Source organism: Larus michahellis, chromosome Z, assembly GCF_964199755.1.
Source record: "Larus michahellis chromosome Z, bLarMic1.1, whole genome shotgun sequence".
Lineage (NCBI taxonomy): Eukaryota > Metazoa > Chordata > Aves > Charadriiformes > Laridae > Larus > Larus michahellis.
The window spans coordinates 40,362,437-40,386,466 of NC_133930.1; the positions used below are offsets into that span (position 1 = coordinate 40,362,437).

General features: G+C 38.8%; 1 protein-coding gene across 9 annotated transcripts in view; it reads left to right on the forward strand.

The window, feature by feature from the left end:
• The window catches only part of TJP2 (tight junction protein 2), a 68,839-nt gene that overhangs the window by 23,982 nt on the left and 20,827 nt on the right, over window positions 1–24,030 (forward strand). For 8 of the 9 annotated variants that reach the window (XM_074570941.1, XM_074570944.1, XM_074570943.1 and 5 more), the window contains 2 exons: window positions 19,100–19,153; window positions 21,680–21,804. In XM_074570941.1, the coding sequence (XP_074427042.1) occupies window positions 19,109–19,153; window positions 21,680–21,804 (170 nt within the window). In that variant the 5' untranslated portion in view covers window positions 19,100–19,108. Of the gene's footprint in view, window positions 1–15,087; window positions 15,175–19,099; window positions 19,154–21,679; window positions 21,805–24,030 lie in introns of those variants that run through there. The other variant, XM_074570939.1, reaches the window with a different exon arrangement.

Consider the following 24,030-nt stretch of genomic DNA (forward strand, 5'->3'; position numbering starts at 1 on the left):
AGTGACCCGAACTGTATATGCTATATGAGCCAAATAGTATACTGTAATTCATGATTGTGTTAAAATTGTAAATGAACTTAAAATCACTTTGTATTTTAAAATCGTATTTAAAACTTCATTTTTCTTACCATCAAAATGAAGAACTCGCTAGGAATTTTGTGTGATCCATGCTGATAAGACAGACATGTACTGCAAATACCAGCCTTAAGGCAGAATTGTGTTCCTGAATGCATCTTAGCTGGAACATACAGTGGAAACTAATATATACATGCAATTATTCTTAGCATTAAGAATAAAACATCATCTAACTTACTACACAGCAGGAGAGATGCCTTCATGAACCCTCTAGGCATCTCTATCCAGTAACTCAAAAATACAATTAAGATGAAAATGCACCTTCAAGGCCTACAGTGGTAGCAGTTAACTAAGCAGGCAGATGATTGTCATCGGCTTCCCAGGTGTTTGTGCCGTGTGTTGTGCCCTATTAAATAATCAGAGGAGTATCTTTTTATGTATTCTGCTGCTGGAGTCTCTAGATCTGATTAACAATACTGCATTAGTGTTTCACAACTGAATTTTGGATAAATGATTCTTGTTAAAAAAACACTATCAAAAAAGAAAAAAAATCCTGTAAAAAAACCGGCTTCCCTGTACAGCTACAAGAAAGGATATACCTGTCCATTATTTATTTATTTGTTACTTAATAATGTATGTACTCAGCCTGCTGTATCTTTCCCTTGCACGTGCATGCCTATTCTGTAATGGGAAAGCATTTTGGATGCTCACCCCATATGATTCTTAGTCAGTATGGGCTTTTTGCAGAGAATGCAGGATGTCCAGCTAGACTGTCATTCCAGGCTCCACAAACAAAGCTGTGAGAGGCAAATTGTTGGCCTTTGACTGAACTGAGCATCTTGCTGCCAGGGTCAGTGCTTGGCACTGATTGCTCTTCTTTCTGTGTTCCAGCACTGCAAAGATCTGCTGGATAACGTGGGTTTCGCTAGTGCCCAGGGCTGAGGATTCTTCTCTCCAGTCAGTGTTTTAGAACCTTTTCTACAAGTTGCAGAACAGGATGAAAAACAACTTACGTCTTTGATTACTTGGTTTTACTAAGTAACTCTTATTCCAGAAATAAAAAGTGGTTTTGGTTACTTAGTGTTAAGTTGATAAGTTTTTAAAGCAGTTGAAATGACAGTAGCACAGCTGATTAGTAGCATGTGTGTGCGTGTTCCTTAGAGGATGCCATCAGAACTCCTGTTTCTGTGTACTTGCATTGTTTTTTCTGTGGAATGCATAATGGTTACAGTTTGTCTGTAAATTTTTATTTTCTAGTATTTAAAGTTTCCTGAAAGCCTTGCAGTTCAGCAGGGATGTTGCTCCTGACCCAGCACTTTGGCAGGAACTCCCTTTCAGTTGCTAACAGTTGACAAATACTTGTATGTGCTTTACCTGGGTGTCCTGTTATAGTAGGTCAAGTTGCAAAAACCCTGGGGTCAGACTTTTAAAGACATAGTGTTGATTGCAGATGGATGCCTACTGGCATTTCCAATAGCTGCTATGCACTCAGTTCCCCTTTGGCAATTATGCTTCCCTAGCTATTTGTGTGCAGTACCGGCTGCACCTACAAGGTTTAAGGATAGGTTAAGATAGGGGAAGAAGGTGGGGAGATCTTCAGTCATGGGCCTCAGACATGCTTGTCAAGCTATTGGTAGAATGTGAAAAGTCCTGTACCAGAGTACTGTTGGTACATCAGTCTTTGCTGTCCCTTTGGTGTAAGTGAAATATTTATGATCTAATCTGATATGTGGGGATGCCTTGAGTATGTTCTGTCATTTTCTGTGTGGCTTTTTGTTTGACAGGTGATTATGATGCCTTCTTAATTTTTAACATTGCTATGGTGTTAAACTAGAATTTTATTAATTAAATCTCATTCATTAACTTCTCTGCCTGTTATAATAATTTCACTTAATTTTCTCTTCTTTTCCAAGCTTTCTTTTCCTCTTTTACCTTGAGGAAGCCAGTGTATGTCTTCCTAATGTCTTCTGCAGCAGTAAGGATGGACTAAAACTCTTGGATCACAATTATTTGAAAAGAGATTAAATTTTTCTTACCTTTTTGTAGGGCTTGTTTGTCTATACACAAGTATATAACTTCTTTTTCTTTCAGATGGGAAAAAACAGAACACTTCATAATGGTTTCCTTCTGCTTTGTGTGTCAGAAGGTCCTTGAAGTGTATAATGCTCTTTTATGTGGCTCAGACCACAAGAAGAAAACTTTTCTATTCCGAACCTCAGTTGGGAATGAACTTTCAGTTGCTACCAAAGTGAGCTTTGCTCTGGGTGGTAACTTAATGGAGGCGTTTCTAAGCTTTAATGATTCTGAGATGTTTAATTTCCTTTTAGCCACACATGCAAAACGATTCTCTTGTTTTTTCTTTCCCAGTTCTTTTCAAAGCCTCACGTGGCTTATGGAAGTGACTAATAGTCGTAAAAGGAGGAATAAAATCTGTTCTGTTACTGATCTTGTTCTGGTCAGTTTATCCTTTGTGTACTTCAGTTTGCAGTTCAGTGGAAATGGCACTATTTCATAGGGATGTGTCAGTTTAGTTTCATTTAATGGTTGGAGCGAAGCCTGAAGTTCCTTGCATTGACCGTGCATGCATGTGAAATGTTGACTTGATAGAAGGATTGCATCGAGGGTTCTAGTTTCAAATTATTCTGTTGGCATCCTTTCAAGTGAAGCAAGAATGGCTGCAGATAAACTTGGATTAGTGCTTTGGGAATTAATCAGCCAAGTGAAAGTTACTATCTTGATACTAAAGAAGGGCAGCTTACTTCACCACCACGCCCCAGCCCCTTGTATTGATTCATTGGTTATTGGTTGACTACATAATTTCTACATAAGTTGGGGGTGTTTGAAATGTTTTTATAACAACGTTTGGACGTCAGCGAAGTCATGCGCTAGTGCAACTGCATAGTATGCTTCAGCTTCATGTACACCATTGTAAAAGGATTGAGGAGAAGGAATGAAAAATAGTCAAATTCTACTGCTTTTATCTGCCCTTCTGTTGCTTTCTTCCCTCAAAGTGTTTTATCAGTGTCATCAGGTACATGGTGAGTTTCAGTGTAATGCAACTGAATGCAATGCAATATAAATTGGATGATAGGTTGCTGGGTGTGCAGTCCCAGAAAAGTTCAGAGCTGTGAGGAGTGTTTATGCTTAGTTTTATTGTTTGAAAAAGCAATTATACTCCTTTGGAGGCCCTGAGGAGGAAACTTTGCTGTGACCAAAGGGATTCTGAATGTGTTGCACTGAAGCAGGTGCAGCTGGCTTAATCCACTGTCTCATGGTAAGTGAGATGTTGGGAGGGGCTTGGTGATTTTTTGTTTTGTTTTGTTTGCTTATTTCCTCTTCTTCCAAATGTACTGGGGATGAGTATTAGTATAAGATTTATGGACCTAAAGCCTTCAAATGCAACCCCCAGATTTGCATTTGGCATCCATGCATCCCACTGTATGGATGACAGAAAAATTACTGAACTCCTTTTTGCAACAGAGTTTGCTTTCATTTTAGATGTGTGCAGGACACAAGAAAGTTTAGGGGTGAACTTCAGCACTGCTTTCTGGCATGACTGAGTAGGCTGTTGAGACATCTTGACAGGGAGAGGTGAGTTTCTTAAGACCTTGAAGGCAGGAGGTGGTGGTAGAGGGAAAGGGGTGCAGAGAGGTACGGCTAGTGTGACTAGAAAACTGCTAAGAGTTGGCTAATAGATCAAGCTGTTTGTTGTAGCAGGTACCCGAATGATGCTGAACATATGGCTTCACGCTAAAAACAGCTTAACTTTGTAGAGATCTGATATCTTTTGAATTGTCAATTTCTAACTTTTTTTTTAACAGAATTTTTAATTAGTTTCTTACTGTTATGGGCATTTAAATGCATTTGAAGCTTTTTTTATCTACCTTTATTTATCTACGTTTATGTTTTGTGAGGTTTGTGATACGGCATTGATAGTTGTATGAAATACAATGTATTGTGTGAATTTTGTGGGCTTTTAGTCTTAGATGTGGTGCAGTGTACCATTAAAATTTATATGTTATAGAGAACCATATTCAGGTTTATTTCCATCAGCCAAGAAAAGAAAGCTAATGTGACAATGTGTAATCTTACTGCCACAGGAATGCTCGAACAAAAGTAAAACACTTCCAAGAATATGGCATATCATTCTTCTATTAATAGAGTTAGAACAAAGGATACTAGAAACCTTAACAGGGAAAGGAAATCTAGTTTGGTTTGGGACTAAGCTCAGAAACTAACAATCGTACCATTGTTTAAATTGTCTTGCATTATGACTGGATGATTAAATATAAATGCTGACCTGATTGGATTGTATCCCAGCAATGAATTGTCCTTTTAAAGACCAGCTACAGGAAGCAGTAGACAGGTACGCAGCTTGTTTTTTCTCAGATTTGGAAGCTCTAGTTGTTGAGCAACAAGGTTTATGCAATTACAGAGTCTGTAATGACCATGGAATGGCAGAAATGCAGTTTCTCACCAGTAGTCACTTGATGCTGGAGTTGGTCACTTCTGCTGCTTGGTTTGCTCTTTGAGTACAGGTGCAGGAAGCCAAAGTGTTCAAAAACAGTAGCAGAAGGTGTATCACTGAAGTTGAATAAAATTGTAATTGGTGCTTTGGACCAAGTAATGAATATGGTACTTTGGTTTTTTCCTTTTTTTTTTTTTTTTTAACTTTAAGGTGCTACAAAAGTAAAAGCTGTGCTTTGGCTGCAGAGAATAACTGATTCTGAAATGAGACGCTTAAGGACTGGCGGCTGCACTCATCTCTTTCACAGTTAACTTAAATTTTTTTTCAGTTTATCTAACATAATGAAATTGATTATGCTCACCTAATGAGTTTAATTTACCTCCCCATCAAATACTGATGCTGCAAGTACATCAGAACAAACTTTTCCCCCCCCCCGCCCCAATGCTAACCAAAAAGTGGTCCTCTTGAATTTAGGTTATGGGCAAACTGATCGGGCACTTTGATTCTCAGACTTCATTTGCAGGGGCATTTTAGGGAGCAGAAGGTACAGAAACAATGTGACTGGAAATTCATGCATTTAGTTTGACAATTAAAGAGAATGGCAGCGGTTAAGTCAGAGACAGCCTTTAAAGCTATTGTTGATTAGGTGGACTGAAAGTTTAGTGTTCCTTCAGTAGCATTATCTTCTTGTAGTGTATACAAAAAAAACTTAACGGCACAAGGTGAAAGTCCAGGAAAACCGTTCAGAAAATTAAATGGCAAATAAACGCTGTCACTTTCCAGTGTGTATATACATATGTTGCATACACAAGTATAATCGATCTGTCAGCCGTTTACCTAGATTAATTTTGATCTTCAACTAAAAAAAAGCAGGAGGGGGTTGAGGGGAATTGCAAGGTAGAGCACAGGCAGTGCCCCAAGAGGTGAGGTTTGTTCTTTTCTTTAGAACACCTTCTTCAATGCTTATGGGAGAGTAAATTAGCATCTGGCTTTCGTCTGCGAAGCAATGTGTGAAAAGGAAGAAAACTTAGGATAAAAAAATTTTAGTTCCCAGAGCGTCACTTTTCCAGAGGGAGAAATTGTTTTCTAAAAAATAAAATAACTTAAACCATTTTTTTTGCTTTTTTCTGGGAGGAGGGAAATGGGATATGTTTTCTCCTCCAAAATGGCAATTTTGTATCTCAATTGAAGCTGTTCCCTCACAAATTTTGAAAAATTGGTTGCTTCCTGTTGGGGAAAGCACTGGAACAATTGCAATGTAATTTCACCAGGGTAATGACAGAACTGTAGTTGGGCAAAATATACTGGAGGGAACTTGCTCCTGAAATAGATTAATCTATATTTTTATGAGTTTTAGGTTTTCAGTAGGTAAGACCTGTGTATCTTGCAGCCGTGTTTTGGATACAATCGGTTTCTTTTTTTTTCTCTCCCTGTTTTGAATAGGCTTTTGTTTAGTTTGTAATGGGATATTGTACTGGCTTTTGATGATGCATATGTATGCATCTAAGCTCAGTAGAGTTCAGCTGTAACAAGTGTAAACTGCTCCTCTCGTGTCTTCCACCCCGTCCCAGAAAAGTTAGAAGTTTTGCATGTATATTTTTAATTTGTATAGCATATGAAGGTTGTAAATTGATGTTCAGTTTCGTGTTCTGAATTTGTTACAGTCTGCTGGGTAAATACTGCTGCTTTGCCCTTCTTGCCATTCTCCTTCCAACCCACCTCCCACCCTGATGGTAAATAAGGACCCGCTCCTGGTAGCATACCATCAGAGCAGTTCAGGTGGCCAATTTTGCATTTACCTCCTCCCAGCAGTTAGAGAGGAACAGGCAGTTATTAAAAATATAGTGGTTCGGTAACCAACATAGTTTTGATAGAGATGAAAAATCCTAAGTAAGTTCTGGGTACTAAATTGAAATTAATAACTGTTTTTCTTACTGGCAGAGACCACAAGTACTGTGAAATGCAAGGGAATGAATTTTAGAAAATTCCAGTCTGAGCGTGTGTGTGTTGCTTGACTTTTCTGGTGTAATGAGAAATTACACCTTTGTGTCAGCAGAATCAGTACCTTTTTGCAAGTGTAAACTTCTTATGTTCAGGTTAAAATGTAGCCTGGAAGAAAAAGCTTCACTCCAAAAATGTAATGTTGGATTATAGATTCTTTTTTTTTTATTGTTAGTGCTAAAATGTAGCATTTCTAACTTCAGGTGTAACTGTCATGTAGTATTGGTTCAAATGTCATTTAGAATTTTTCAGCTATGCATTTTCATGGTGGCTTGATGGGATTGATTAGTAGTATTCATGGTCTGTCTTTGGAGTACCAGATGTTTCTCGCTTTCCAGAACATAAAACTGCTTGGGGAGCATGTTTATTTCTTTTGTATAAACAATCCAATTAATTCTTGAAATAATTGTGGTGGAAAGGCACTTAAACCTAATAAAGCTAGAATTGAAAAAAAAAAAAAAGCAGCCTGTTTGACTGATGATAGGATATGTGCTTGAGATTAAAGAAACAAAACAGAAAGCACCTAACACCTTGTTTTAACATTGCATTTCCTGTCATTTTTAGTCTGAAAGGAAAATTTTGAAATCGGGTTTTGGCCTAACAAGATGTTAGGCCTGTCTGAGATTTATTTTTTTAACTTATACAAATTATATTTATGAAAATCACTCAAATGCCAACCTGTTTGAAAAACAAATAAATGAAGCTATTGTGTAATATCGAGTCTAGTTCTTCAGAGCAAGAATACCATGATGTGTGCCAAAGCGATAGCCTGAAGTTGTATTTCTAAAACTCAACAGAAATGCTGTATTTAATACCTTTTTACAGGGCAAGGTGCTGTGTGTCTCAGTTGTGGCATCACTGCACCACCTAGTGTCTCTCTGGGTTAACTGTGAGTTGGGCACACATCTCGGCTCTGGGTTTTGCTGACTTGCATGGATTGTCTGCATTGTGCAAAAATAATTTGTCAAAAATGTGGTGGGTTTCTTCTGAAATACAAGGTTCCCTACTTGTTTTGCTGGTCTGCTCTAGACTTCTAAGTGCCCTGCAAACTCAGTGGGAGATGGCAGTACAGCTCCTGGTGCTTGTATGCCTTTTTAATATGCAGCAAGAGGAAGAAAAAGAATCAGGCTTTCTTTCTATTCATCTGTGCTACAGGGGCAGATATATTTAGTGTGTTTCTGTATATAGAAATAGATTTTTTATAAATATATCTTAATATATTTATATATCAGATTATATCCTACTATTACATTAATACCTGCAAAGCCTTCATAAACGTTTCTTCTAGAATATCGTCAAACAGACAAGATACACAGCCTATTAGTGGCTATCAGGTTATGCTAGGGTAAAGTATATGCATGAGGGTAGCAATGTGTTGTATTATCAAAAATGCATTAAAAGCTGGAGAGAATATATTTTCTCATAGTCTTAAGTACCCTTAAAGGCATTCAGGAACTTTCATTTTCCTGTCTTTTACACTAAAAATTTTTTTTTTCTGTGTTGCTTTTATTTCCTTGCTCCTGGCTAGATGGACAGGCCCAAAAAGTTGCAGTGAATGGAGTTAAATCCAGTTGACGGCCAGTCACAAGTGGTGTTCCCCAGGACTCAGTATTGGAGCAGGTTCTGTTTAATATCTTTATCAACAATCTGGGCGAGGGGCCTGAGTGCACCCTCAGTAAGTTTTCAGACGGCACCAAGTAGGGGGAGAGTGTTGATCTGCTTGCAGGTAGGAAAGCTCTACAGAGGAGTCTGTCCAGGATGGATCAATGGGCCAAGGCCAGTGGTATGAGGGTCAACAAGGCCAAGTGCCGGGTCCTGCACCTGGGTCACAACAACCCCATGCAGTGTTACAGGCTTGGGGAAGAATGGCTGGAAAAATGCTCAGGGGGAAATGGACCTGGGGGTGTTGGTCGACAGCAGCTGAATATGAGCCAGCAGTGTGCCCCAGTGTCCAAGAAAGCCAAAAGCATTCTGGCTTGTATCAGAAATAGTGTGGCCAGCAGGACTAGGGAAGTGATTGTCCCTTTGGACTCAGCACTGGTGAGGCGCCACCTTGAATACTGTGTTCAGTTTTGGGCCCCTCACTCCAAGAAAGACAATGAGGTGCTGGAGAATGTCTGAAGAAGAGCAATGAAGCTGGTGGAGGGTCTAGAGAACAAGTCCTGTTAGAATCAGCTGAGGGAACTGGGGTTGTTTAGCCAGGAGAAAAGGAGGCTGAGGGGAGACCTTATTGCTGTCTACAACTGCCTGAAAGGAGGCTGTAGCCAGGTGAGTGTCAATCTCTCTTCCCAAGTAACAAGTGATATGACAAGAGGAAACTGCCTCAAGTTGCACCAGGGGAGGTTTAGATGGGACATTGGGAAAAATTTCTTCACCAAAGGATTGTCAAGCATTGGAACAGGCTTCCCAGGGAAGTGGTTGAGTGACCATCCCTGGAGGTATTTTAAAGACGTGTAGATGTGGCGCTTAGGGACATGGTTTAGGGGTGGACCGGACAGTGTTGGGTTTACGGTTGGACTTGATGATCTTAAAGGTCTTTTCAAACCTAAGTGGTTCTGTGATTATCTATTTAATCTGTCTCTTCAATAAAATCTAGCTTTCCTACCCTGATGCATCCTTGAAGGTGAAGATTTATCTGATGGCTGAGTTCTAACATTCCTTCTGCTTCGTCTCCTGGTATTCAGCTGTTCCTTGGCAAGCCAGTTCAGCTCACAGAAATGCCAGTAGAGTAATCCAGTGCGAAAAGATGAGCAGCTTTTTGATGCTTACTTTGAAGAGCCAAACAGCAGACTTAATGGTGTGATTCAAGGGGCCACATGTAAATGAGCAGGAGGAGAGTGGAAATAGCAAACAAACAAACAAAAAAACCCAACTTGGATTTTTATTAGCTATTTCTAAAGTGAATTGTGACAAACTCAAAATGTTTTAAGAAACTCCCGATTCTCCTGTTTCTTCCTTTCAAAGTGCTTGTCCTGCTTTCTGAAAGTCTTCAATGTAATTGGTAGATGTTTGGCTTTAAATAAATGGGAAACAGTTTTCTTAGGGCAGTATCTTACTGGTATGGACAGGTAAAAAATTCCCAGAAAAAACAGTTGATTCCAATCCCACCAGCCTCCCTAGTTTTATTTAAGTGTTTCTGTAATAAAGAGTTGAAACAAATAAAACTATTCAGAGATTATGTGCTTTACCCAGTAATCCAGTAAAATGCCACATTCTTTACTGGCTTCTTTTCAGTGTCCAGGTTACTTCTTATTCCCTTTATTTTTTGAAATTGCAGAATAATTAAATATTTGCAAAAGTCAAATCCCATGCCTCTATTTTGATGTGTCTTTTCCCTGTACTCCTACCGATTTCTGGAAAAGTTATTTCGACTGGGGATGCTCTTTCATCACTGAGAACCGTTCGAAGGATGTTAGTGCAGGGACTGCTACTATGGGCAGATTGTGTGATAACCTTCATTATGTGTAATCATCACTTGTCATTGACAAATGCTGTAAGCTGGATTAAGTGATATATTTTGAATTAAAAAGCACACAATTTCTCAAAGCTCCAGAGCAGCGGAGATCTTCTGTGTGTATGCAACTTTGTTCCTATCTTCTTTAGCTTGTTTTTTAAACAATTTCTGTGCACTGGAAAATCTGGAGTGTTATGCTGCGAATGTTAGTAACAAGGCTACAATGCAAGTGAGACCTAGATGTGTTTGTCAACTAATCTTCTCAGTAGTCTGGTGAACGGCGCTGTTGCCCTTCACCTCCTCAGTTCTGCACAGGACTGGGTTCTAGTTCAGTTTGCAGCCTGGAATGCATTTGGAGTGCCACAGTCCAATGAGAGGTAGAAATGAATGCAAGTTCTGCCACCCTGGAATTTTTCTCCATCTGTTTATCTGTCTAAAACTCCCACAATGGAGAAGGTTGACCCCTGTTTTTTGCCATTACAGGTGCTGTTCTGGGAGGGAGACTTCTGTTAGACAGAAATGGAGCAAATCTGTGTTTGCTTCCTTGCATAACACGTTTCAGTGGATAGGCTACTTGACTTGAAGTCAAGAAGCCTGAAGTATGCTCCTGGCTCTGCTGCTGACAGTTTTGGCACTGCGTATTTTTTAAGGAGGAGTAGTTTTGCTAACTGGAAGCAAAATTTGTAGTGAAATAGTGCTGAGCACTGTGTCAAGTAATGACTGTGGACACTGTTGCCATGCTGGATTCAAACTGTTCCTGAGAGAACTAAAACAAAAAAACGCCCTTAGATTATTGTCTAGTAAACAGTTCTCTTTGGATCGTTTTAAAAGTTCTCATGCAATTTAAGAAGTAAAGATTGGCCATTAAATGCCTGGAACAGGCATATTGTACTTCTGTAGCTTTTGACAGTGCTGTTGTAGATAGAATTTACAAACTACAGCAACTGACAAATGTAAATTTTAAGTGAAATATGATTAAGAAAAGTTTTTGACATTGTCACTTCTTTGGCATTAAAAACAGTTCAGTTTGTGTTTCTGTCATGACATTCAACTTACCAAATCTATGAAGAACCAATTATTAGAAACTTTATGCTCAGTTTGTATTTTCTTTAAACAAGTCTTTTTAGACAACACTTGTCTTGAGACTACTCCTTCTAAATGCATTTTGGAAAAAATATTTCTTGCACAAAGTCTGATAAATACATGATGAATATGCTTGTTACAAAAAAAAACCTAAAACCTTTGCTCTTTTAGGAAGTTATTTGTTCTTATCAAGTAATCTGGGAGGAAGCAAAGGCTATATCCAACTGATAATTCTTCCTTAGAGGGAAGGGGAAGAAAGGGCTGTCCACACAGCTCATTTCTACTTGAATTTTTTTTCCTTTAAAACTTGCCATTTCAGTGCAGAAGTATACTTACTTGTACAGTGTGTGAGGTGGTGTTTTTTTTTCCCCAAACTTCCTGCATCCTGATAATATAACCATCTTGATTTTAATCAAATGTGAAAGTAGAATTTATGATCTCTTAACATGGAGTTGTCCCTTATGTGTGTTTTGCCTTTGGTACCCCAGGAGGGGAAAAGGGAGGGGGAAAAAAATAAAAGGGAGTTTCTGCCTTGTTGAAGAGCAACTGCATGTTACTCCTAGTGGATATCTTTTGCAAACCATTTTTTATCTCACTTCTTCTCTTCCTTTAATCTAAGCCATTCACCATTCAGAGATCTTGTTTCTTCAGGATGATCTGTTGCTCCTCTGGGTGTCGCTGTGTTGGTGCAGGAGCCTACACACAAAGTAGGAAATGCTTCTCTGAATTAGAGCATTCATTGGTAGAAAACAAGACATCTCCTTTTTTTGTGAGATGTTGGCTGTATTGTAAAAGATCCATGGGTAAATAGTTTTTCTTATCTTCCTAGATCCTAGTAAATATCTGCCATACCACGTGCAGATATTTCATGAAAACACTTTAGTTAGAGCCGTCCTACTTCAAAGCGGCTTGAGCATCCTTCCTTACTGCAGGGGAAAAGCCTGGTAAAGGTCCTGTACCTCTTCATTTTTCACTATGTTAATTAAGAATACTTGACAGGCTCTGGATATGCAGCATGTGTTACATGATCATCTTTTAATAGTCATCTGTACTAGCCTAGTAGGCTACAGCCTGCAGCTGAAGAAGAGGGAGGTGTGGACCTTAGCACCATGTGCTGATGTACAGGTTGCTTCTCATTTCAACCCAGTTTTGTCTGTCATAATTGCCTTTATGCAGGCTGGTGACAGTGAGGGCAGTTTCTGAATCCTCTGAGAATATACCTGACCTTTGAGAGCAGGTATGCTGCCGACATCTTGATGCAGCTCTGGAGTCCCTCCACTTGACTGCTTCTATCAGTGGCTAGAAGAGCCTCTGTCCCCATCCTTTACAGGTGGGTGACTTTCCATTAAACTTGAAGTTTTTCATCCTTTTCAGTAGAGGAGTCTGTCTTTAGGGAAAACAAGGACTCAGCTTTCAAGGTTTTTATCCTTAAGTCCATAGTAGCAGATGAAGGGAATAGGGATGGGGAAGGACCTCTTTTTTTGCATGCATCACTTCCATAACAGAGCCAACAAGACCATTTCAGGTTTACCTTCTGCTTACTTACACAGCCTTGTCTAGATTATGTGTCAGGAAACACCCTTTTTTCTTCACTGTCTAGAGAGGAAGAGATGAAAACAGACAGTACTTCTAGCTAGCTTTTCTGTTGGGGAGATTGTGCCAGGATAAAGAAGCTCTTTCTTCCCCTGGGTGAGTGGAGGGATGCTGCCTTCTGCTGTAAGGCTTTGTTGTGACATTCTGAGGTCACTCCCTTGAGTTTTGTGTGAGCTCTGCTTTTCTTTTCACAGTCACAGTTTATAGAACAGATCATTATGCTTAGTTTTCAATGATTCACATTGATTCACATGATTCACAACATTTTGTTGCCTGGGTAGACTCACCCAAAGAACCAATGTGTGTGTTTCTCATTGGAGTTGAAGTTGCTTTCAAAAAAGGGTTTCCATTTAACATGTCTGTAGATAATAGATGTCAACTAGGTGTGAAATGTGAAAGGCTTGTACTTGCATCTGTCCTCTTGTGCTGCGGGTGAAGTTAGGCTTTAGTTTCCTTTACTCTTTGTAAAGAGGCGTGCAGGTAAGGTCAAAAGACAGTATCTGGGACAGTGCTTCTTTCATAGTTTAAAAAAAAAAATTAAAAATATTTTCTTTCCGTCTCTCTTAAAAAAATTAAATAGAGGAATTCCTACTCTGGAGAAGCTGTTTTCCTCCAAAATGAAATATCCAAATGCAAAAGCCTTCATCTTTCTGTTAACTCATCAGTCTCATCACAGCTCCTGTTCTGACTATGCAAGACAATTTGCAGTAATGTTTCTGGACTTCCTGATTATTTTTTTTAAATTTCTTTTCAGGTTCCTTTTAAATTTTGTTGGAGTCAATCCACCTGTCTCTCATTTGCCTTTAGAGGAAAGACAGTCCAAAGCCAAGGAAGAAGAGTCTTTGCTGTTATAACCACTAGATGTCATGGACAACGTTTCAACATTTTTGTTCTCCATGTCATCACAGTCTTTTTTTGCTGATATTTCTCTATTTGGAGTGCTGTTGAAGCTTTGTTTGAAGCAAGGAGGAGCAGAGCTAAGACAGGGACAGAGAGGTTTCAAATACATCTTTACATTTGTTTCTGCTTCCTGCTGTTTTTGTAAAAATACATAGATAAACTTAAAACGTGATTTTGGAAGCTGTGAATGGGAGTCTGTTCAGAGGAATGAGTTTTTTCTTTAGAAACGTTGATGGAGATTCTAAACTATTTTGACCAAACTCTAACGACAGTCTTAAAGTAATTCCATCCACACTCATGCTGTGGAAGTGGGAAGCCCCAGCCAGAGGCTGGTGTCAGTGCGCTTCTCCCGGACCCCCTTGGTGCAGGCTGAACGGTGGTCGCCCTCGGCAGCTCAGCCCTGAAGGTGCAAGCCTGTGTTCATCCTGGCTCTGCTGGCTAGTGCAGGGATGGAGTCACCATCCAAACGCAGCATGTTGAATTCAGTCTTCATTTTAAATGGAAAAACATAAAAAAACCAAACAAACAAAAACCAACAACCCAACCCCCTGCCAAAACCTCCACATTTTCCACTGCTGTCCGAATTCTTACTCTTCAGCAGTTAAAATCGTTCCACTAATGAAAAATGCAATCTGCAGATGGGGAGGGTTTGGTTAGCATTGTGTACTGAACTTGACGTGTTCCTCTCTGTTCACTGCCTGTGAAACTTACATAAAGTCTGGGGGGAAAGTTCGCTTAAGGCTTAAATTTCACGGCATTCATGCGGCATAGATGGAACTGATAGCTTGACCTATTTTCCAATGAAGTCATCTGTTTGGCGGTATGATTAGCTTATCATTCTTACAAAGTATCTTGCTAGACGTTTGAGGGCAGGGGCAGTATGTGTTATTTGTGGCTATTATAATTTTGTTTCTCTTTCCCTTTTTGCTTGTTGCAGCCAAGTCCATGTGCCTGCAAGTGTTTATATGTAATGTTGTATGTACAGTTGAAGGTATTACTCATGTGTATGCAGTTATTTCTGCATAAGGACTTCAGCAATTAAATCGTTAAGATTGATAGAGGCTGCTAAACCACAACATTCCTCAAGATAATGGAGTCGGGTGGTAATTTTTACTATAAAATATTACAGTAAGAATATGAATTTTCAAATAACCTGCACTGTGTTTCTTAAGCCTTTTTTTCTTTAAAGTTTCAAGGAGGTTCCTGGTGGGGTGAACCCTTGTGTGCTTGAAAGAATAACTTGCTACATATTGATCTGACAATTTAAAAAACCAAACAAACCAAAAAACCAAAAAACTAAGACTACAGTACTGCTTTTTTCCTGGGGTCTCTTAAAGTGAGAGTTAGTTAAACTCCTGGTAGACTTCCCTGCTGTGGTTTTGATGTGTTTCTGTGTGAAACTGGGGGCAGGATTTGTGTGAGTATGTAGGCCACTATTGTATTAGAATTACATAACCCCGTTGAGTGGTGGAAACAGATGAAAAGACGGGGATGTACGGCATCCCCTCACAGATTATATCCGGCAACAATGAAGACAGCTCAAGCTCTGCAGAGGATGTGGTCACATGCAGTCAAAAAGCTGGGGATTTTGAAAGGGCACGTGAGTTGCTTTTTGTTGCATCTTGCTCCGAGTCTTTTCTTCCCCCCCTCCTCTCGCATATCCCTCCCCTCTCCAACTCACTTTTATAGCCAGATAACTGTTGTGGCAGGTCTTCTGGTTTTGTTCTTCTTTCAGCGTGAATGAAGTTGTCTTTGGTGATCTCTCAGGAGCAAGTAATTGCATAAATCTCTGATGACTGTCAGTGAGAGTTGCAACAGCTGCCTGTTTGTAGCACGCAGACGATTTTAGCACTTTGACTAGTTTCCTGCCAAAGATTCTGTTAAGCAGTCTATTTTGGGTATGTAGAAAGCACCTGTCATTTTGGTATGTGAGCATTAGGCAGATTTAAGCAAATCCTGACTACAGTTTTCTAATTAGAAATGGACTGACTTTAGTCACTAATGAATTCAGACTAGCTAATTACAGTAATTTGCATTTACTGCAGCAGGTAGCCTGGTGTGTGAAACCTGCATAGACTTGCAAAACAGTTACTATTAGTAACTGGGGGTGGGGTTTTTAACCATTTTGGCTACTTTTCTTCTGTGTTTTGGTGTGCGATCTTGCGGTGAAATGCGATCCTATAAAGGATGCACAGGCTGCTCAGGATCCCTTTGTGTTTCCTTACAGATGAAGTATAAAGTAATTGGCAAGGTGATGGAGGCTTTTTGTAATCTATCACTTGATGCGTTCAGAGGAGAGTCATATTATTAAATGTGGAATATAGGAATTTTGCGACTGTGGTGGAGACTTCAGTCTTAGTTTTGATCAAGTCCTCAACTGATGATTTATAACATTTTTAGTCTCTTCCTCCCTCTCAATCATCTCCAGTAATCTGTCAGTATGGGTTAGCATCGTGGCGATGGGAAGCAGCAGTACGTTTTATAATGTTAAAGAGATTATTGCTTAGAGATTTGAGGGAGTACAGATGTGTTTTGTGCCTTATGGGCTTCCAAGGTGACCATTCAGTTCTCTGAACTGTGTTACAGAGCCTGCATAGCTTTATCAGTATGGCAGAACCAGTCCTGTTGTCTTAGTAATTAGGTTGCACAAAATCAGCTTTGCAAGGACATAGTGTATTTTCCTTTGCTAAAATAGCATACAGCAAATGGGAGACAGTTTCCCAAGGAGTGGTTTCTAAAAATGTATTACTTTAACAAATACTTACAAATTTAAAAATAAATTACTTCATTAGCTTTTGTTTAATATTCGGTAACAGTTTCAAGCTAAAAAAAAAAAACCAAATTTACACAGAAAGTACCTGAGACAGTCACTGATACTATGAGGAATTTTTTCTAGGTGCAGGTGAGGTGATGCTATAGGCTCAACATCTTGCAAAACCTTAATTGGTAGTGTCTGTAGGCAGTAGTTTCTCTTCCATTCTTATTACTTGTTTTTGTCATCAGATACAAATGAGACTCACTTGTCGGAGCAAAATAAATTTAACCCTGTTAGTTTGCAATGCTTTGATTTACTACTCAATGTATCTCGCCAATTGTGCACAAGGTTTTACTTGTGCCACTGCTTGCGGGAGGCCTAGTTTTCTGGAAGGAAATTCCTGTAAGCTTACCCATTTCGTACCCATAAATCCAGTATCCTCACTGTGCTTTCCTCAGCCTTTTTCTGCAGTGTTTTACTGAATAAGCAGTCATTTCTCAGTCCTCCTTTTAGTAGATTGTGTATTGAAAGACATGGTGTTACAGTTTCTGGAAGAGTAAGGCAGATATGCTGCTCTTTGTCCCCATGGGTAGTAAGCTCCCGTTGATTGCATCCTGCCTGCCTTGCTGTTTTGCCTGGGCTGGGAGGTAGTGTTGGTAAGAACTGCATACAGTGCAAACTGAATTTAAGTGAAGTTCTTGTTACACGTGTAAGTTGTTGAGGCTTTAATACAGTGAGAATGATGGACAGGATTTTCCATCTCCCCTGCTTCTACAAAATTTGAACCCACCTGCTTGTCCTTCAGATTTTACCCATCATTGGATACTGTCTCATTTATAAACTTTCTTCATTTAAGTCAGCTGGAATTTAAATGACATTGAGGCCCTTCTTTAGCATACACCAGTTTTCTGCAGAACTTTTTTTAAAAAAAAAAAAAAAAGGCAGGACAAGAAGATGTAGCCAAGGGTCAGTAGAAGGTAAACTGTTTATACGCTTTCATACGTGCCAGACAAGCAGGCCTAGTCACTTCCATTTTCCACAGCATCACAGCAGCTTAGAAAAAGCGCTTAGTTAAGGAAGTCTTTTTTACTTGTGGAAGGTTCTGTGTGTAAGGGAATGTACGTAGTGAGAAAGTTGTGTGTCAGCTAGTTGAAGGTTTAGATATGTCAGCTAATGGGAATAACCCATGTCAGACATGGGAATAACAAATAATTTCACCGTGTGCTTCAGCAGAGTAATTCACTGACCCAAGACATATATGTTTTATTACTGTTAAAAATGCCACTCGTTCTTGTCTGACCTTTGCATTATTTTTGCATTGTTTTTAATGTAAGTTGCATTACTTTTATGTAAGTCATCCTCTCCTCCAACTATTTTAAATGAAATTTTTAATCAGACTCAAAAGGTTCTGGAAAATGTTAACTTTCTGGGAGAACAGTGGAAATGTTACACTGATCAGTGTTGTAAAATTCGTGGTAAGAAGGTGAATGTTTTGCGTATTCCCTGAGAAACTCTGAGCAGGACTTACATTTGGAGTTTGTTTTTCACTACATTGAATGTGCAATGGAAAATGTAAAGCTAGTTCCTTTTTGGGGTGCTCAGAATCCACTAGAAGAACGTGTCATGGGGTTCTTCGTGTTCAAGAAACAGCATCCATAGCTTGCTAAACAGTTGTGTACTGCCAGAAGACTTTTACTCTGGAAATATGGGGATGCTTTAAAGTACAGGCATACCCTTCTTGTGCCACTTCTCTGTCTATTGTTTTGGAGTTTAGTTGCCAGTAATCCCTTTCATGCCTTAAAAAGACCATTAAGTCAAAACTGAGCTTCTGTCTGAACTTCAGTTTTCTGAGCAAACTCTTAGCTTCCTGAGACAGAAGGCCACTTTTAGCAGTAAAACCAAATAAACCTATGGCTTGAGTATGTGTGTGCATGTACTCACGCAATGCGTGGATTTTTCTTCTGCAGTGGGTGCTTTGCCTTTTGGAATGTTTGCAGTATATCAAATATTGTGACTAATTTTTCTCCTCGTTTTACAGGTCAGGCACTGAAGGGTCTGGCTGTGTACTATATGATGCATTACAGCTGGGCGATTATTCTGTATTATATTTTAAGCTGTGATGTTGGAAAGATTTCAGGTTATATCATGTAAGATAAACTGATCAGTTCAGGATCAGTTTTAACTGGAAATGTGAAAAAAAATATTTCTGAGAAGTGTCACAGAAATGGATATACCAGTGCTATATGGTGATCCACTGTGTTTTCCTGTAAAATTTAATTTCTTGAGGGGAACCTAAATACTCAGTTACATAACTCATAGTGGATGAAACGTTTTATTAAATCCACATGAACAAGAAGCAAAAGATCTGAAGGCTAGTTCATTTTGAAAACCTCAGTTTCAACTGCTAATCTTATTGCATACTGTAATGGAGAAGTCTTCCTTAAGTATTTTGTTATTTGAATCGGGGCTATATAATGCTAGTGTGATCTGAATTAAATGCTTTTGCTGAATGAGATTTCTCCAGAAAATCAGAATGAGCTGTTAAATTAGTGAAATGTGAAGGGATTCTACCACCACAGACCTACTGATATTTTTTGCCTTTTTAAAGAAAATTCATCATTAATTGAAATACATACATTTCATAGTAACTCTACCACATTATTAGAATATGCATATAATGTTTATAGCTGTGTTTTAATGGGGTATTTCACATTTTAATTTAGATAGTTGCATGCTTTGTTTCTTACTAATTGGTTTCTGTGTGCAACAGGCCCCAGGCATGGAAGAGCTGATATGGGAACAGTACACTGTGACCTTACAAAAGGTGAGTGAGCGCCTGTTATATTTTTAGTTTTCAAATATTCAAGCACTGTTTTAGTCTAAATATGTTTTATGACAGATGTTATTAGCATATCTGAGTCTAGAATAGGATTAATTTGTTGTCCAAATTGGATGTTTTTCATTTTAAAGCTTAATTGCTGTTGCTTATACAATAGCGTGACTCTTTAATGATAAGAGTAAATTAAATTAACAATTTCAGTGCTACATTTGCTAATGTTTGGTCTTTGTAATGATGGTATAATATACCACGTGCCAGCCACATAGCTAAATTAAAAACAAAGCAGATGGTTCTATCAAGCAGTTGTGGTTAATGTCCAAGCTTTATAGTAATCACTGAACATGACTCCACTGATTTATTTTTTTTTAATACTTTAGAATCTACCAATGTAGAATCTAGTGGAAAATTAGTGTCATCAAAATTTCTAAAATACATGGACTATAGATGTCACTTTAAAAAAATTCTCCTAAGAAAAGAGGAATTATATCATTATGTAGAGTCCTCTTGAATTAAAGAAAGCAGACCACTTCCTTCTGAGTTCTCTCATGGCTAGGCTTTCACATCATGGTACAGAATGTGTGCTTTAGTGGCAGTGATGGTAGTCCTCCCAGCTGTTCTGACGATGTGGGTCTGTGAGCAGCCTGTACTGCGCTGCTTACATTTTTTTCACATGTTCTACAGTGAACTCAACTTGATCACCCAAGGTAAATTAGTGGTCTTTCCTACATAGCCTGTTTTATGTGCTGAATTGTTGGGAGGGGATTGTTTTTCAGGTTACAGAGGTAGACAGGAGAAACATTGCAGAAGCAGACCTCAGTTCCTGTAATTTCCAACTTTTCAGATCTTTAATATCCTGTAAATGGGCAGTACTTTGCCTCAGAGACACAGGCTTGTACTACTGAAGTCACAAGTCGCTTTTTTCTTCTTCAAAGAAATAACCACTGAATATTGACATTAGTGGAACAAGAGCTGGCATGTGATGAACACACGCTCAGGGGAAAAGCACAGCTTTAATTTGGTGTATTGCTTTGCCACTATGTTAAAAGATTTTGTTTAAATGTGGCATGATTTGTATTTTATAGTAATAGGAGGTCTATGTTAAATAGCTGTATCGCAGGTGGAGTGATTAACTCATAAGAGAGAAGCAGTGAAATATTTATTAATATAAAACAGTGATTTAACAAGGTTTGATAGTAAATGTGACAGTGTTTTACGAGATTCGATGGCGAGGTACACTTGGTTATTTACTGCATAGAGGATAGGGTCAGACGGAACTATCAGGGAGGCCTTCCAGTTGAGGCACAAAGTTCAGAAAAGGGACCCCCTTGCTTTCTAAACTCCTTCTCGGAGAGGAGTCTAGGTGTGGCTGGATCCAGTCCTAGTCCCAGACTTGGTCCATGGTTTATGTCTAAAGGATTATATATGCACAATCAATCCTTTATGTCCCTTAGCTAAGATTTCAAAGTTAGCGTGCTGTTAATCACTTACCAAGAAACTGTTGCGGCAAGGAATCTCTAAACCTCGAGGAGTAACCTTGAGTGGGCATCCCACAAGGGGAGATGCTGGTGTGCAGCCCACTGCTGTGCAGGAGAGCTCAAAGGCCTCTTGGGCTGCCCACTATTTATAGAGTAAGACAATTGACCTATAGTCATATTTGCATAGCAACAAAATGTCTAGGTCCCCATTCCAGAAAGTGTTTGGCTGTGTTGCCAGCCATCCCCTGAAGTCCAGGTGCAACCCATCACAGCTCCCACTGCCAGTCACAGCTTGAGAAGGAGCTGGGGCGGAGGGGGGGAAGGGGAGAGAACACTGCCACAAGCTGATAAAATTAAACTTGTGTGTTTAACAAAATCTATGGTTTTATACACACATTCTTGTCTGTAGTTTCGTTATGCTAACAGTTTTCGGGTCTAGTGTTACAGACATCCTTCCTTCACACCCTATTAAGTATTTCTGTGATTCTTATGAATGCTGTCTTAGGGCATTTATGGATCTGATACTTCTATGACAACAGGTTTGACATAAATTACATGTTTAAAATAGTTGATCGTGAGAGAGGATAATTATAGGGAATTCACAAGTTCTCTGCTTGCTTTTTGTAATTGACCATGGTCTTGTTTAGTTTGATCAAGGAGTACGGAGCTATTACAAACTAGATAGCAGTCATAATAGAGATGAGATCCTGGGAAAGCTGGTTCAATTTTCCAAGCATCACTAACAAAATATATTTCTCTAACAATAAATTTGGTACAAATAACCAGTGGTATGGTGGCGCAAAATGCAGGCTTGAGTTAGCGAGTCCTTTGCTTGATTACTAACCATCACAAAGCTGTAGACTGAGGTTTTGGAACATGGGAACATGTCTTGTTACACGGATTTGTAAACCGATCCCTTTTTAAATAATATCTAGATAGAGTGCAATCACAGGAATATTCACGTTACTCTTCTTTCTCCCTATCAAAATTCCTGTGGATGGAATTGAGTCTTGTTGTATTTGTTTTTGTTGTAAAGGATTCAAAACGAGGATTTGGGATTGCAGTTTCTGGCGGCAGAGATAACCCTCATTTCGAAAATGGTGAAACATCGATAGTAATTTCAGATGTTCTCCCTGGTGGTCCAGCGGATGGATTACTTCAGTAAGCAATTTCTTATTTCTCTGGCATGTTTTGAGGACCATGGCTGTAGAATGCGTAAAACCTTCAGATAGGCTTCGTTGAAATGCTGGTGATTTAACCCACTCAAGATCTGATGCCTTGTTGAAAACCTACATATCTGTTTTATATATTAATTATAAAAAAAAAAAATCAACAAAACAAACTCCACATGGAGGTGTTTGCTATTTGTAAGAAATTAAATTTTAGTGGTGCTGAAAAGCTTTTATAGTTAAGTATGTTTCTCTTAAGATTGCATTCCTTTTAAAGAAACAGTAGAAATACTTAGTATCTTAAATCATTCTCCCTGTTCTTCCTCCAGGAAACACATTTACTGATCAATCATTAGTTTTCAAGAGAATGGCTTAAGTCAGCCCAAAGAAGGGTCTTCACTCCTAAGGGGTCACGAGCAATAATGGGGGAAGGAGGAGAAACAAAAGTGTTTGCTAGTATTTATTTTATATTTGAAAGAAAAAAAAAAAAGGAAATAAAGTATTTCTGTAGTCCTCCTGGTAACGTCATCCTTGGTGAGGCAACATCTATCATGGACAAGTAATTTTAAATCTGAAGGCTAAGATAGACAGTTTCTACCCCACTGCTGATGAGTTTTTCATCCTTTGACCTGGAATACCTGAAGAGGACTAGACAACTTGGAAAAATGCCAAAGTTGTGCAGTAATAGTAATTCAAAAGAGTAGATTCTGGCCATTTTGCCAAACATTCATTTTTGGTGAGGTAATGAAAAGGCTGACATGGGAGTAATTATTGAAGGACTGGATAAAAGGATTATTGTGAAGCAGATAACAAACCATTCTCATCACAAACATACAAAAACTTCATTTTATAGCAGTGATCCCTGGACAGCACCACTGTCATCCATTCTGTTCCATAATCGCCTACTATTTGGGAATTAAGTCACGTCTACAAATTCAGTAAGATCCTAGGTAAATTGACGATGACAAGGCAATACAAAGCAATTTGAGCATATTCAGACAAAAAACGTTCTGAAGAAAACAGAATGCAAAGCTGTTCCTCCCAACAAACCAAGAATATGGGCCTAACCTTCAGAGTGTGGGGGAATTACATTCCTGCAATCCTTTTTAGCATACAGTGAGCAGAAATAGATGGGAGCTGTTGATGTAAGTGTTACGACATTAAGTTTAATACTGACTTTGGATGTATGGACTGTGAAGAGAGCTATCTTAACTCTCAAATAAAGCCCAGATGAACCTGATACTGGAATATAGCATGCTGTTCTGGCATACTCATTCAGGAAAAGGAATTGGAAGGGTATGAAAAGAGGCACAAAAATCATTCAGGAGTTAGAGAAAGTGCCTTACAAAGAGAGGCTTAAAGTATGTAATCTTCTTATTTAAAAAGAAGATTGTGATGTGACTTGATTACAGTGAAGAGAAAATAATGGTTACTAAAGATTTCTTTTATCTACCAGAAAACAGCACGGTAGCCAGTAATTGGTTGAGCTAATGCTCTGACTGTAAGGTTAGTAACTGAGTAGTCACCAGAATAAACTAATATGAGGAGTGGTAGATTTTTATTACTTTTTTTTTAATATCCTGCACTTTTTGCACTGAAATGCTTTTCTAATATGTTTTTTAATTAGTCATGTGTTATGGGACTGTCTCCTGGGATGGACTGACTTAAGTCTTAATGGTCTATTTGACATACAGGAGGTCTGAATAGACAACTTTGTAATCTCTTTTGGCCTGTGTTTTATGGCAGGGAGGACCTTTTGTCTATTACAGTTTGGTTGGGTTGTCCCCCTCTCTCCCCTCCCAATCATTTTTCTTCAGAGTAGATGGGACCTGAATACCAGTCTTTCAGAAAAGTATACTAGAGTGGTACTTGTCAAGATTTGTCTGAATACTGCTATGGCTGCAGCAATTTGAAGCTCTCTTGAAATTCTTTTGTTGGTGTGGAAAAAATCTAGCACTAGGTGAGAAAGACTAGGAGTTCTGCAAGAACTAAAAAAAAACAAACAACAAACTAAGTTTTAATGGTCATCACAAACATTCTTTAAAAAACAAAGTCATCTTTGACATTATGCTTAGGTCTTAAGCTGGACATAGTACACATACAAAGATATGCACTGCTACCTAAAGTCTAACTTTTAAACATACTGAAAGCTTTTTTCTAGTGTTCAGATACTGTAGTGTTTGTATAACAAACATAGCTTTTAAGCAAAACTCCCTGT